At 41.2% G+C, this 15,303-nt stretch overlaps 1 protein-coding gene across 20 annotated transcripts in view; it reads right to left on the reverse strand.

Moving 5' to 3' along the window:
• sipa1l1 (signal-induced proliferation-associated 1 like 1) overlaps window positions 1-15,303 on the reverse strand; it is a 119,501-nt gene that overhangs the window by 13,997 nt on the left and 90,201 nt on the right. For 8 of the 20 annotated variants that reach the window (XM_073932837.1, XM_073932831.1, XM_068215502.2 and 5 more), the window contains exons 10-12: window positions 13,988-14,278; window positions 13,702-13,854; window positions 11,656-11,780 (exon numbers count right to left, since the gene is read on the reverse strand). In XM_073932837.1, coding sequence (XP_073788938.1) covers window positions 11,656-11,780; window positions 13,702-13,854; window positions 13,988-14,278 — 569 coding nt within the window. The remainder of the gene's footprint in view (window positions 1-11,655; window positions 11,781-13,701; window positions 13,855-13,987; window positions 14,279-15,303) is intronic. The other 12 variants (XM_073932838.1, XM_073932836.1, XM_073932833.1 and 9 more) reach the window with 2 other exon arrangements.

The following is a 15,303-nucleotide window of genomic DNA, read 5'->3' on the forward strand; positions in this document are numbered from 1 at the left end:
ATTCGATGACGCCATTGCTTGAACAACAGCAGCATACAAACTTTGACAATGCCAGGTACTGATAATGTGCTTTATTTAAATTCTAAATGTTGTGAGTTTTAATATAATTTTGCAATATCATACTGAAAACAATGTATAATTAACTTCAGATCCTGAAAATAAAGGAAACATTATGACTGTGAAAAAATAAGTTTATTGCATGATAAAGATTGTTAGTTAGTTAGTAACTAATAAAGAATACAGTGCTCGGCATAATTGAGTACACCACATTTTGCAAATGAATATTTTTATCTATTTCTCAGTAAATACAGGCAATGTTTTTTGTTTATTTAAACAAAACAGATTTATTTAACAGATGTATTCTTTCAAATAATATTTTGTCACCAAACATATTTAGAAATTGAAAAAAATACAATTAAATTCAAGCTAAATATTGCAAAAAAATAAAATAAAATAGAATTACAACCTACAAAATTTAAACAAAATTTTCAATTTCTAAATTCAATATCTTTTTTAAATTTGTATTTAATATTTTTCTATAACCTGTAAATTTGGGTGTACTAGTTTCTGGACCGTTATCCTAAGTTATTTGGTTAGATAAGCTCTAGATTTGGCTTCCGTACAGACTAAACTAATGTATATGTGCAAATATAATAATGTATAGCCTACTATTAAAAATATGAATTTAAAAGATAGATTTCTCAAGGGTGTCCTCGTATATGCTGAGCACTGTATATCAGTTATGTACTTGCGCATTTTGTTTTGAGTGCAATTACAGAGAGAGCTCTGCCCACACATTCCTTTCATTGGCTGTAATTTTGATTAATTTTGTTGTGTCATGTTGCCATGTTGGGCCAGTTATAAACACAAAATTCCTGGTCACTGAAATGTTTTTATATCTGGTTAAGATACTGTGCAAGAATGCTAGAAATATATCCAAAATTGCACAAAATTGCTTTTGTATGGATTGTACATCCCTTTTAGCATTCCAAAAGGGGAAAAAAAGTCACTGATAGAACCGATATCAGAGAACAAATGCTTTCACTGTCAATCCTTTTCCACTTCACATATTTGTCCTCCTCTAATTTGAACAATTTCTCCATTATTTAGATCCAAAGCAGATTCATTCTTTTGAGGTTGTTTTTTTTTTCATATGAAATCCTAAGAATCAGACTGCACCAAGGTTAGAAGAGTTTGGATTTTTCATTAGTTTTACAAATTCAGTTCGTTTTAGTATTTACAGGTAGATTCACTAGATTTTATTAGTTTCTATATTTTGAAATTGCTTAGTTTTGTTAAGTTTTTGTTAGTTTCAGTATTAGATTTTGTTTTTTTCTAAATTAGGATATTAGTTGGGTTTAAGATACAAAGGACACATGACCATTATCATCTACCACTACCATCTACTCATCCACAAGTTTAAATACAACAGACGTTTAGATCTTTAACGCCGAACCAGATTCTGAGACAATCCTAAAAATAAAATTTTGTACTCAGCAATCATAATTTTAGTCAGTTAAAACATCACCATGATCTAAAAAGTTTCTTAAAATTATTAATTATGAAAATAATTAACTCAGTTCGATTTGGTGAACTAGTTCAACTGGTTCACTTAGAAGACCAGGTTGAAAAGAACTATTCATTCGCAGTGCTGTCAATGTGCAGCTGTTATGTCCACTCGTTGTTTTTATCGCGGGAGCAACAGCGAGGATAACTGGAGGAGAACCGGCTCAATCTGGCCAATGGCAGCAGGATTACAGACTCTGAGGTGCCGTATGGGTCAAACACCTGACAGCGAGACAGATGTACTTTTAAAAGGTTTACAATAAGATTGTGTAATAAATACATTTACAAAGATAAAAACGAAGGACGTTTTTGCTAAAATTTTATTTTGCTATAGTGTTTCAGTTATTTTTTTCTATGTACACAATACAGGTTCAGTTAGTTCTAGTTTTTTTTTTTTTAAACTCTCGTTGTTACCTTTATTTGAATTAATGAAAAAAAAATTTGGTAATTTTCGTGAACTTTAATAACCTTGGACTGCACTTTTTCTCTACATTTAATCAGTAAGAACCTAAAGTATTTTGGTCTAAAATCTAACCAGTGAACATACTAGTGAACTGCACTTCAAAGCCACCCCAAAATAAAAAAACAGCAAAGGACAGCATTTTTCTGACTGACCTCTCATACCCCAAACAGTCGCCTGCAATCATGAGCACGGCGTATAATTCTAGGCTGTGGTAACATTTACAGCACGGGTCGTAAGGTTTACTGGGCCGAACTGCTCAGATGTGTTTTGTGTAGGCTGGACCCTACTATTATCATTGGAGTCGTCGAGAGGTCACATAACGGAGCTGAGAAGGGTCAAAGAGCGAGTGGAGGAGGGCCGCTCGACCACAACAGTCAGAGAAGCTGGAAACAGTGAGATGCTTGTGAAGAAGGGGACATAAACAGAGACAGAAAGAAAGTGAGAGACAGACGCAGTGGAGGCAGAAAAGACTGCCTGCAGCTCCTGCGTTCGGGAATATTCCTGTCAAAAGCAGGAGACATGTGGAGAGGCAGAGGAATGGAGAGAGGAAAAGAAACAAGAAAAATACGCAGAAAGGGGGTGGCAGTGTGAGTCACAGCACACTTGGACCTTGAAGAGTGAGAGGAGATGGAGTGGGGGGGGGGTGCTAGAGGCACACAAAGCACTGCTTACACAACCGTACCAGCAGGAAAGAGGAGGTATTTCTGTCTTGCTTGAACCCATACACAGCCTGCTGTTTAGAGACACCGTTTATGTTGCTGCCTTTCACTGGACACAGCTTACTTTCAAAGGCTATGCTTGATCTATCGAGCCCTCTAAGGTCGACCACGGTTATACAAGAGAGAGGTATTCAGGGGGAGGGAAGGATCAGGTGATATGCTATGTGTTGCCGAAATGTTTTTGCAGTAAAAAACAAGTGGTCAAACTAAAAATAATAATAATGACTTAAAATAAGAATGCATCAACGCCAGGTGGAAATGTGGGATAATAAAACTACATAGCCTGAGGCATGGCAAAGGAAGAAGTGCTTCGATGCATGTTTTAAAGAGTAATACCTTTCCTCCAGTTCCTGGGTTGAAACAATGCTTCGCTTTCGGTGATTTGTAATGAAAGCACTTGAGAAGAAGCATAGGTTTAACATAACCTGGAGTGACTGAGAGTGGTGTTTGTCCGTGTGGCCGCCACTGTGCTAAGGTGTTATTAGTGGGTGCCTAGACATTGCTATGCGGTTGCTAAGGTGATCTGAGAGGTTACTTACTAGAGTCAAAAGAGCTCACCCTCAAGTCTCTTTGATATTCTGATCCTCAGATCCTCCCGTCAATGCAAGTCTAAAGGATTTTTTTCGCCTACTTCATCACTGGCCAGGTGATAAAGTCTATGCAGGCTTCTTGAAAAGTAAAATCAGACTTTGCACCTGTGCATGAGGTAACTAGTTTATCTTAACGTGTAAATACACAGTAAAATTTCTAGCTGCTAAATTTTACTTTTTTTCCAATATTTATAAAGTTCAGCTTATAATTTACAATATCAGCTTAGAGACAATTCATTTCAAATCAAATTAAATCAAAATCCTGTGGACCACAATAAAACCTGAAAGTTTGCCTTGAAGGGCACCCATGATGAAAATCATCTTTTGTAAGCTGTTTGGACAGAACTGTGTGTAGGTATAGTGTGTCCACTGTCATATTGTGGTGATGTAAACACAATAAGTCACTTTTTGTAAATTTCCTGACATTAAAATAGGATCCAAATCCCTCCCATTTTGAGGCCCACTGCAATGTGACGTAGGAGTGTGGTTTCCCCACCCACCGAATTGATGAGTAAAACGTTTTTTAAAAAGTTCATGTTGGTAATGAATTACGTGAAGTTTTTAAACTAATTTCGAGAGGAGCACGTGATATAATTGACAGCAGCTGGCCACCTATCTACACTCATTAGTTAGCCAATCAGATCTATCCTAACCCACTATAAGTAGCCTAGCTAGACATTACTCCCTTATCTTCGTTTTCCGAAGAAACAAACGACAGGTCCGCTCTAGCTCCTCCAAAAGTTACTCACGGACAAAACGGATCCTCCACATCTCCTACTATTCTTCAACTACAATACCACACCACCTTTAATACCATCGTCAGCAACTACCAAAAATGACAAAAACAACAACAACAGCGACGGCGGCTGAGATCACAACAGCATCAGCGCAGCTACATACAAGAAAGAAAGCTCCGGGCTCCCTGAAACACCAGCCCCGTCTTAACAACACCCAGCCCAGCATGAAAGTCAGCTCGAGACCGAGGCTCCAACGAGAGGCCGTAGGCCTATCCACTCCAGCCAGATCACAATGCAATCCCCAGCTCCGCTACGTACCTTCTCCAGCATCATCATGTGTCTCTCATATCCAACAACGACTGTCACTGAACTCCTCCAAACTCCTAGACGCCGGGACCATAATTCAAAGCCGCTGCATTAAACCCAAAACACTTGCGAATCCACGTCTTCACCGCCACCCCCAGGACATAACACGCTCCTGCCACACCCCCTATCCTAAACCGACATTAAACCCGCAATCTCTCCGCCTCCCCGGAGAATCAAGGAAAGGATTAAAAAGCAATATTGGATTTGGACATATTGCAGCAATCATAATTCTAAACACGGATAAAACCTATCTCCCGGACAATAAAGCAACTCTTGGGAATCCCACCTCACCTCTTCCATCCTGCAGCTCCCGATTCCAGTGCACACTCCAGTCCTCCTCTTTCAGCGATCCTTACCACCTACGCACCCCGCCCCTCTACCTTGCGTATCATTGCTTTTTCCCCCTCTCATTTTTACAAGCTCGCAGCTACTGCTGATTATTTTCTATTATAAAATAGAAATTACTTGTCGACTTTTGTCAATTTGTTTATGCTTTTACTGAATTACGTTTGTAACTGACCTAATTTTCTGAATTTCTCATTCCAGGTTTCGTCTACTGAAGCACAGCCGATCTCGGCGCTCCCTTCCCACAACCTCACTAGCCGTCCACCAACGCTACACCAGAAATCACAGAGCAATTCCCTGTTAAGCACATCCATACCAGCCCTACTGAAATGGACATTAGAACGTTTCTAAAAACGTCTAATAACGGCTCTTTCATCTCCTCATAATTCTGCCTTTTTCAGCTTTAACAGCATGATTATGCCAGATGAATATGCTTAAATTTTCACGTTATAAACCAAGCAATCTCTCTAATCTAGACGGCTGCAGCGCTCGGTTGCAATCAACATTACACCCGCCACCCGATTTCTGGCAATCGGAGGTCACAATTACATTTCGCAGTCCGTTTAACATTCGGATGCAAAAGTAGCCCACACATTTATGCTTAAAAACGATCCGCTGGATTTCGCCAATAACTACGGTGTTTGCACGTAATTCACCTACAAGTTCCCGTTTCTCTCTCCCTAATATCCCCCAGCTAAACTAGTGACCGGTTTTCTAATATTTGCATTCTCATTGCGGAAGAACCTCCGGCTTAAGCACTTCTATAGAATTCTTAAGCATCAATTTGGAGTGATAGAATTTCAAGCATTAATAAGCTACTTGAATAAATCGACAATCAGTCCCCTTTTATATTCTGGAAGAAAAATATCACGCTAAGCATAAACTGCTCTCCATCTAGAACATCAAACACACATGCGCATTATCCCGCAGGGATGCCTTTTCGTCACCCACCTATTTCATCTCGCAGCAGCAATCTCCGGAATAAAAGAGAAATGATCTAAATCCGATCTTGGCCGTAACAAACTCTGCCTGAGGGGCGTCGCGCACCAGAGGCGCCGACGGCGCGGTGACGCGACGCACTTACGACAGAGAATAGTAGATTAATGCACACCAGACTCACGCATTCATACTTTATCAAATAAACTAATCAATTATACAAATAGCGCTCCGCGGCGCGGCAGAATACGAAGTCTCCTGAATTGTGGCTGGGCACTACGGACAGCCGCATTGACTTCCTTATTATTTATTCCTTCCTGTGAAAGTCAATGGTTACAGGTTTTCAGCTTTCTTCAAAATGTTGTCTTTAGCGTTTAACACGGGAGTCACTAACCTCTGAAACTATAAGAGCTTTCGGGCACCGATTAACGTGGAGGGCTACCAGTTGGATAAACACTTCTCAAATAACAAATTGCTCAAATTACTTATAATTATAATTTAAGTTTTGGTTATTTTTAATAATGAATAATATTCATCCAGGTGTAGTCACTGATCATGTTATGATTCTCTCAAAGTTACCAACAATGATTTAACAGGGTAGGAAATACCCCGTAATTAATATATCAACGTGCAACACTATTTTATTTATCTTTGCAAATATTTACATTTTTAAATGATTACTTCCATATTAGAGAAAGCTTACTTGTAAGTGGTGTTATGGTGAGCTATTTTAGAACAGGCCTGTGAGCAACACACGAGAGCCTCGTGAGCTATCTGGTGCCCATCGGTACCATATTTGGTGACTCCTGGTTTAACAGAAATGAAATTCATAAAGGTTCGTAACCATCAGGTAGCGCTTAAAGCATGCGACCTGCTTATGCTTCCTTCCTTAAGCGCTGGAATAGAAGCCATTCATTTATTAGCTATCCAATTTCATCCTCAGTATATCCTTTTTACACAGATGCTGCCCCCTTCGTGGGGTATATTATCGGGGCCGCCAATGCGCTTCTAACTGGCAATAAAGTCAATACATTCTGAAAAAAAAAAAATAATAAAATAAAAAAAAAAAATAAAAAAAATAAAAACTTCTGTACATGTTCCTAGTTGCATAGGAAATCGCTGACTCTCTTTTGCTTTATTTTCAGAAACTGGTATCAGAAGCAGAGCCGCAGCTGACTCCATCTCTCCTTTTAAGATGATAATCCCATAACCACAGCATACACAATTTGCGTCAGCATTCATTTATACATTTTAAGTTACCCCAGAACACCTCATCAGTTTCTCACTGCTCAACACATCCACACATTCCGTTCAATAACATTTTTGGTTTCATAACACCTTAAAGTCATAGGACCATTCAGGCTTCCCACCAGATTCATTATCCAGTCACTCATTCAGAATTGGAGCCACCACCACAGCAGCACACAAGGGCTATCGTAACAACACATACAAACACTAGGAAAGTAGTCTCCCGACGCCTTCAAATCTTATATCTGACTCAGCCACAGCCATCTCAGGGAAGCTCAGAGGACCCTCACCAGCAGACGCAGTAATCCCAGCGGCCAAGGGCATGGGCCTAGTCCAGGGAGAGAATACGACCCAACCATACCAGCTTCCTGAGGGCAGAGGAACTACCCAGTCTCCCAAGGGCGCGGGCATGACCCAGCCATCTAGCTTCCTTTCTTCCTTCCAGCTGATTTGCACTCAGCCTTCTCCCCCTTTTCACTCACCTAACTCCAGTAGGAGTTCTCTCCCTGCCCAGGCCCCCTTGTCACCCCCGCCCCCCCCCGGCCGCTGCCACAGAAGTTTTCACTGCCCCCCAACTTTTCTAACTTCTGTAGGACCCCCCCCCCCCCATGGCTCTGGCCCCCGCAGGGGCGTTACCCCGAGCTTCGATTCCCGCAGGAATCATCTCACTGCCCTGGCCTTAGCTTTTTATATTATGTCATTCCATAATGACATATAGTATAGCACTATTTATTTTTCTCTCTGTTTGATTTTATTTATATAAATTTATATCTATATGCACCCACGCATATAAATATGAATTTATATATAGTGCTGTCACCCTCACGCTCTGTTCCCGCAGGAACACCCCCAGAGCACCTATACCGCCCGTCACCCTCCAGTAAGAAGTCTTCACCTCCCCCTCATCTTTCCCGACTCCTACTGGAGCAGCTAAATAGCTCACCCAACCCCGAGCTGTGACACGAGTCATGTCACCGACCCTCCCCGGCCCTAGCTTTTATTTATGTTTATTTTTGTTTATTTCTCACACTTATCTTTTATTTTTAAATTTATTTATATATATGTATATATATATGCACCCACGCATATAAATATATATTTATATATAGTGCTGTCACCCTCAAGCTCTAACTCCCGCGGAGTTAATCCCGAGCACCGGACCCCCGCAGGGGTCATCGCCCAACTGCCATTTCCCCCTTCAGCTGGGGCTTCACCGACCATTCCTTTTCCCGACTCCAGCTGGAGATGGCACATACAGCTCTCTCTCCCGCAGGAGAGCCAAGAGCTTCGACTCTCGCAAGAGTCAGTAAAAACGCCCCCCCAAGGCCCTAGATTACCCCATTATATATTTATATATCTATATGTTTCATATAAATATATAATTATATATAGTGCTGCCACCTCCCAGCTCAATCTCCGCAAGGAGTGTTCCTCGAGCAAATTACTCCTTTGGAGTCCCCGCCCCCCCTGCCCCCCTTCACCCCCCTCTCCAGCCGGAGTCCTTCACTCCCCTTCCCTTGTAATGACTCCAGCAGGATTCCCGCCCACCCCATGGCTCTGACCCCCGCAGGGGTCTCCCCGAGTCTCTACTCCAGCAGGAGTATTCACAGCCCAAGCCAACTCTGCTCGGGTTCCCGCAGGAACCTGTTTCACCCTTTGCTCCAAAGGAGCCCTCTTTACCTTTTCTTTTTCAAATAACTATATCCAGCAGCCGGATATAGCATTTCAAGCCTTTTGGGGAGTTTCTTCGAATACACGGCTGCTGTCCCGAGCTTCATGCATTTGGGGAGCTCTCGAGAACCACCTGATCTCATACTCCCCTCACATGCTCTATGGACCTGGCGGGAGCCCTGGGCTCAACTATCTCCGAGCTCAGGGTTCTCTCCCGGGACAGCATGCCAAACCTGCTTACAGCTGTCAAGCAATATCTAAGTGTGAACTCTTGAAGTGAAGTTTTTAAACTAATTTCGAGAGGAGCACGTGATATAATTGACAGCAGCTGGCCACCTATCTACACTCATTAGTTAGCCAATCAGATCTATCCTAACCCACTATAAGTAGCCTAGCTAGACATTACTCCCTTATCTTCGTTTTCCGAAGAAACCCCCCATCCACCCCTTTCTCCTCCTTTTCTCCTTTACAAAAAGGGGAGCTCTCGAGAACCACCTGATCTCATACTCCCCTCACATGCTCTATGGACCTGGCGGGAGCCCTGGGCTCAACTATCTCCGAGCTCAGGGTTCTCTCCCGGGACAGCATGCCAAACCTGCTTACAGCTGTCAAGCAATATCTAAGTGTGAACTCTTGAAAGCGATTTTATCGTCTTTATTCACCACAGCCGCATGTCAGCACAATTATAAAAAAAAAATGATGCTACAATCCCATTTTGTGGACTTTAAATCTGGGTTATTTTGTATATTAACATAACGGATATTGATACAGCACTTATTAATGTGTGTCCTGTCACATTTGTGTACAAAAACAAAGTTGCAAAGTTAAATGCACGCGCTGTGTGTGTGTGTGTGTGTGAATTTTGTAACGACATTGTGATTCATCGAAGGCTTGAATTAACCCCACAACAAATACATCAAATAATCATTGGGTTTTTACTGTAGTATTTCTCACGGGATCTGCACCGTTCATGTCTGTCACTGTGCTGTTTATCAGACGCAGCCGAGGTGGAGATTGAGGCACACTCTGACAGGCTACAAAATGCTCATAGCTGAAAATTACAAACTTCTGAAAGGTATGATAAATAATCTGATGGGTGTTTTGAGCTAAAACTTTACAAACACATTATGGAGACACAAAAGACTTATCTTAAATCTTGAAAAAGGGGTAAAATAGGTGCCCTTTAAACCCCAGCTCTTTAGAATGTTTGTGAGCAATGCTGTGGTAAAATAAATACAGATGCAGATTTTGCTTAAATATGCCTGGATGATTAAATATCTTGGCAATTATATATGATTAAATATTGCCATTGGACTCGTTTTGTCTAATTAAGTTCATTAACTCGACCGCACAGAAATATTTCACAAAAGCTTTACAAAAGCATCTGATATAAGAACAACTTGAAATGAACTTGATGTTACTGTTAGATAAGGTACAATTGACCCTTTGCTAAGCCACACCCAAAAACCGCCAACCACCAATCGTGGCTAAGCAACTGTAGCTACACGCATGGGCTTTGTCAAGCTTTCGAGCAAGAGCATATGGATTGTGCAAATCTGATACCCGGTATCCTTTAAGTTTGGACGGGATGGTGGAATTTTTTTCCCTTTTCAAAACCTAAAACCCAAGAGGAGAAATGCCAGCATGGATCAAGGTGTCTGAGGGGCGCTAAAGGAGTGGAGCAAAGTTGGTTTTGTTTTTTATATTTCCGACACATTCAGTGATAGACCGACAGCAATAACTCACACACCTTACACCCTAAGCAGATCTAAACTGTGTTTCCTACAAAAACACAAAGTTGGCTATGTTTCACAGCTGTCTTATTCCTTTTTTTCGCTTGATATTGTGAGTAATGCTCCGTTTAAGCCTTCACCATAAAGTTAACTTAGTCATACTAATAGCGAATAGATCATAATGACATGAGTTATTGATCCGGAAATAACGAATCTGCAGATGTTGCTAACTTTACTGAACTTCATATTTCCATCTATTTCAAGCTACGAATATTTAAAATTACAAATCAACAGAACAAAACCAAGATAGAAACATAAACTGAGCACTTGCGACCAATATACTTTACCAGCGGCTGTTTTTATTAATTATAAAGAGAACACAAGCATACTGACAGTTATAGCTAACTGACTGTACATTGTTATGGGTCAGTGCTGCTAATATTCGGCACAAATCCATCAGTTTTCCCTGTCTGGCTGTTCTTTCTATGAATGAACTATGTAAAAGCACTGTCCACGTGTTTCCTCGTCAGTTAGTAACGCTATATTTCATTGCACAACAATTAATTTATCAGGCTTTTTGGCTAAAATTAGAGAAATCACGGTTTCATTAGTTATAATTAGTTTATTTTTAAATGTCACCTCTCCTGCTGAGCATGAGCTAAGCTGTTGAGTGGTTAGCGTATGAGGCGGCTTGGCTAAGCTAGCTTAAATTTTGATCGAATTATTCTCTAATCGGTTGCCTATTATGTCGTGAATATACCCTTGTAATGCATACTGCAGTCCATTTTTGTCTGGGTTTCTGGGATTTGAAAAATGACATTATATCCCTAGCAATGTCTGACCCCGGCACACACACATTGAAAAAGCTGTGCCAGGCACAAAAGCTTGACAGGTGTAGCAACAGTAACTAAGGAGGGCGGGGCTTAGCGAAGGGTCCATTTCATTTTTGTGTTGAGGGTTTCTGAATGGTGTCGTGCTTTGACGAGTCGAGAAGCAAAGTCTATAATCATCCTTCATTCAAAAATCAAGCACTGACGGCCTCAAAAGCCAGTAATACTCCTGTCATCTTGTGCTTCAAAAACCTGTTTTTTGAATATTCCCTGTCAATCTCCTTACGTTCCATCTTTGCCCATTCTCTTTTTCAGTCTCTCATTCAGTTAACAGTCTCATTTAGCTTTTTCATTTTATCATGCAGCGCTTCCTCATTGATCTCCTCCTAGACAGCACGCATAAATATCCCCTTCTCTTTAATAATTCATGAGTGATGGAGTGTGGTCTGACCTGATGGTGGTCTGTCAGAGCTGTCCTCCACTCTTGGCCAGCTGGGGGTCGACTTGCCACTGCTTCCTCCCTCTGCAGCCATTTGCCGCTCCGGCGGGAGAGGAGAGTGCCTGTTGTGTGCAAATCTATAATGTGAGCATAAACACGCATATGCTGTCAATCACATGCATCATTGCGTCATGCATCCCGTCATTAAGAGCCGTGAGAGAGCTTGAACAGTTAAAGCGGTGAGATGATTGGGTGATTAAGGGGTGGACAGTAGGGCTGGGTAAAATAATATTTTTCAATTAATCAAATTTTTAATAGAAATAAAATATGATTCTCAAAAGAAGTGAATAAAATACTTTTTATATACACTCGCTGGCCACTTCATTAGGTACACTTTATTAGTACCGGGTTGGATGTCCTTTTGCCTTCAGAACTTCCTTAATCCTTAATGGTATAGATTCAACAAGGTACTGGAAATATTCCTCAGAGATTTTGGTTCATATTGACATGATAGCATCATGTAGTTGCTGCAGATTTGTCAGCTGCACATCCATGATGCAAATCTTCCATTAAACCACATCCTAAAGGTGCTCTATAGAACTGATATTTTGTAGTCAACTCATTGTCATTTTTAAGAAACCAGTCTGAGATGATTTGCGTTATATTATATGGTGCGATATCCTGCTGGTAGTAGCCATCGGAAGATCTGACACTGTGGTCATAAAGCACAGGTGTCAAACTCAGTTCCAAAAGGGCCCCAGCTCTGCACAGTTTAGTTCCAACCCTAATTAAACACACCTGATCAAACTAATTGAGTCCTTCAGGCTTGTTTGAAAACAACAGGTAAGTGGTGTTTGAGCAGGGTTGGAACTAAACTGTGCAGGGCTTCGGCCCTCCAGGAATTGACTTTGACACCCGTCATAACGGGATGGACATGGTTAACAACAATACTCAGGTAGACTGTGGCATTGACACGATGCTCAATTGGTACTAATGGGGCCCAAAGTGTGCCAATAAAATATCCCCCACAGCATTACAGCACCACCACCATCAGCCTGAACCATTGATACAAGGCAGGATGGATCCATGCTTCCATGATGTTGATGCCAAATTCTGACCCTACCATTCAAATGTCTCAGCAGAAATTGAGACTCAGACCAGGCAACGTTTTTTAAATCTTCTATTGTCCAATTTTGGTGAGCTTGTTTGTAGCCTCAGTTTCCTGTTCCTAGCTGACAGGAGTAACTTCGAGTGTGGTCTTCTTCTGCTGTAGCCCATCCGTCTCAAGATTTGACGTGTTGTGTGTTCAGAGATGCTCTTCTGCATACCTCGGTTGTAATGAGTGGTTATTCGAGTAAGTGTTGTTGAGTCTTTTAGCTTGAAACAGTCTGGCCATTCTCCTCTGACCTCTGGCATCAACAAAGCATTTGCGCCCACAGAACTGCCGCTCACTGGATAATTTCTCTTTTTCGGACCATGTAAATCCTGGAGATCGTTGTGCGTGAAAATCCCAGTAGTAACAGCAGTTTTGGACTGCAGTAGATCGTCTTGACCATGTCTACATGCATCAAATTCACTTCACTTTTGTAGCTTTTTTTGCAACTTGAACAATCAGATACAGGATTTACGATGCATGTCAAAATCTGCCAGAATATTTATTTAAACAGTTAATCTTTCATAGATTTAATATAATTTATATAGAATTTATTAGATCCATTTAGAATCAATGTATAAAATCTATTATATTTCATATTATGACTTCTTCAAATCCTGCTATAATACTCTGAAATAGAGTGGTGGGTTCTGTTTTAATGTACCCATGCACCTGAAATAAAAGTATTCACTGATTATATTGTAGATAGGAATTGCATTAAAGTATCAATAGCAATTGCATTAAAGCTATATTCACTGAATCAAATTGAGAATCAAATCAAATGATGAGTGTTTAAAGCGGAATCCAATCTGAATGAATACCCAGCCCTTCTGAACAGTTAATAGCTTAAAATAAAGCAAAGACGAAGAGGAAGTAGACAGGAGGTGTTCTGTAAAAAGCCTCACCCCTCAGGCATGGACTTCTGCCTCCAGTGAGCGGAGCTGCCTGAGCCCGTGTCACTGGAGCAGGAGAGGTTACTGGGAGAACTGCGGTTGTGCTGCGAGCGGCCCAACATGAGAGAGGAGGTCAGGGCATAGTTCTCAGAACCCGGAGACATCCTGAGAGGGGCAGAGAAAGATCGATACACACAAATACAGATAAACGCCAGACAGGAACAACAAGGCAAAAAAAAAAATACACAAATGAAGGGGAAGGGCAACTCCACTACATAAAGGCAGACACATTTCGCACCTTTTTGAGTCCAGAGGTCGGCCATCGCTGGACACGCTGCGGGGGATGGCGGCAGCTCTTTCTGGCCGCTCAGCAGAGAGGGTCTTGCCCATGCTGGCCCCCAGGCTGACAGCACGGTTCGGGGTCCCGCTGTGACTCTGAGGTGAAGCAGTGAGGGACTGCTGTGGGCTGGATGAGGTGCGCTGCCATTTATTATTATTGCTCCGGAAAGGAAACTTGTACTCGAAGGAGCCACTCTCATTGCTGCCCTTGTATTCAACCACTGGCATGCGGTGCAGTTCTGAACAGCCTCTGCAAGACAAATCTGGTTATTAGCAACAAAGATGGTCCATAATGATGTCGCGCCATATTTAAAAAATCTTCTTAGCAGTGGACAATTAGGAGAATGATCATGTTGCCTTGGTTCATTTTATCCCCTAGCTCAGTGGTCCACAAGCATCGGTCCATGAATCAATTGGTACCAGGCTGCACAAGAAATCATTAATTATTTCCGTTTTATTATTATTTGAGTCTAAACGATCTTTTATTTTGAAAAATATTTTGCCAAGGGGAAAAGGCCAAGTGAAAGAACTACCAAGGAATGGATCCGCAACCCATTTGTCAACAAATCAGGTGAATCTAGCATGTCTGTGAAAGAAGATCAAGTGATGGAGATCACAAATGACTTTGACTTTTTAGGGGCCATTCGCATATTACATATTTCTAGAATTTGCACAAGTTTGTTGTTTCCAATGGAGGTGCGCGGTTTGTGCTCACAAGTGGCATAACACGCTCGCACCACAAGTCACTTGACAAGGATTGACCGATCATTTTCAGCTTGTATGGAATTTTCACATTTTGGTAAGATTAGTTTTCTTAGACAAACACAAGACACAACAACACTGCAGTGCTTAGTACTTTTCTCCATAAATAAAACTTGTATCACCCGGCAACCTACGAAACACCGAAACCCGCGATAAAATTGTCAAGCGTTGACCACTCTGCGGTGATAAACAGGATGAGGACTGCCCTAGCTTACCAAAAACTGACAAATTTGTAATCCGTCCTCCACAAAAAAAGACTCAATGATTCGCCTGGCAGCAGTCCTCACACTATTTGATAGAGCATAACAAATAACATGCATGTATTAAATTGTAATAGCCTATATTGTTTTTCCTCTTATACACCAGTGTGAATACTAATATTTTGGTTATTGAATTTCAAATAGAGCCAATTTAAAGGCCAACGGCCTGTTTTTCTGTAACAAATGGCCTACGGATGTTTTGCTTTATATTTTCCATTAGGCTATTATTTGTGCATAAACATATCTAGATATA

Source organism: Danio rerio, chromosome 20 (genome assembly GCF_049306965.1).
Source record: "Danio rerio strain Tuebingen ecotype United States chromosome 20, GRCz12tu, whole genome shotgun sequence".
Lineage (NCBI taxonomy): Eukaryota > Metazoa > Chordata > Actinopteri > Cypriniformes > Danionidae > Danio > Danio rerio.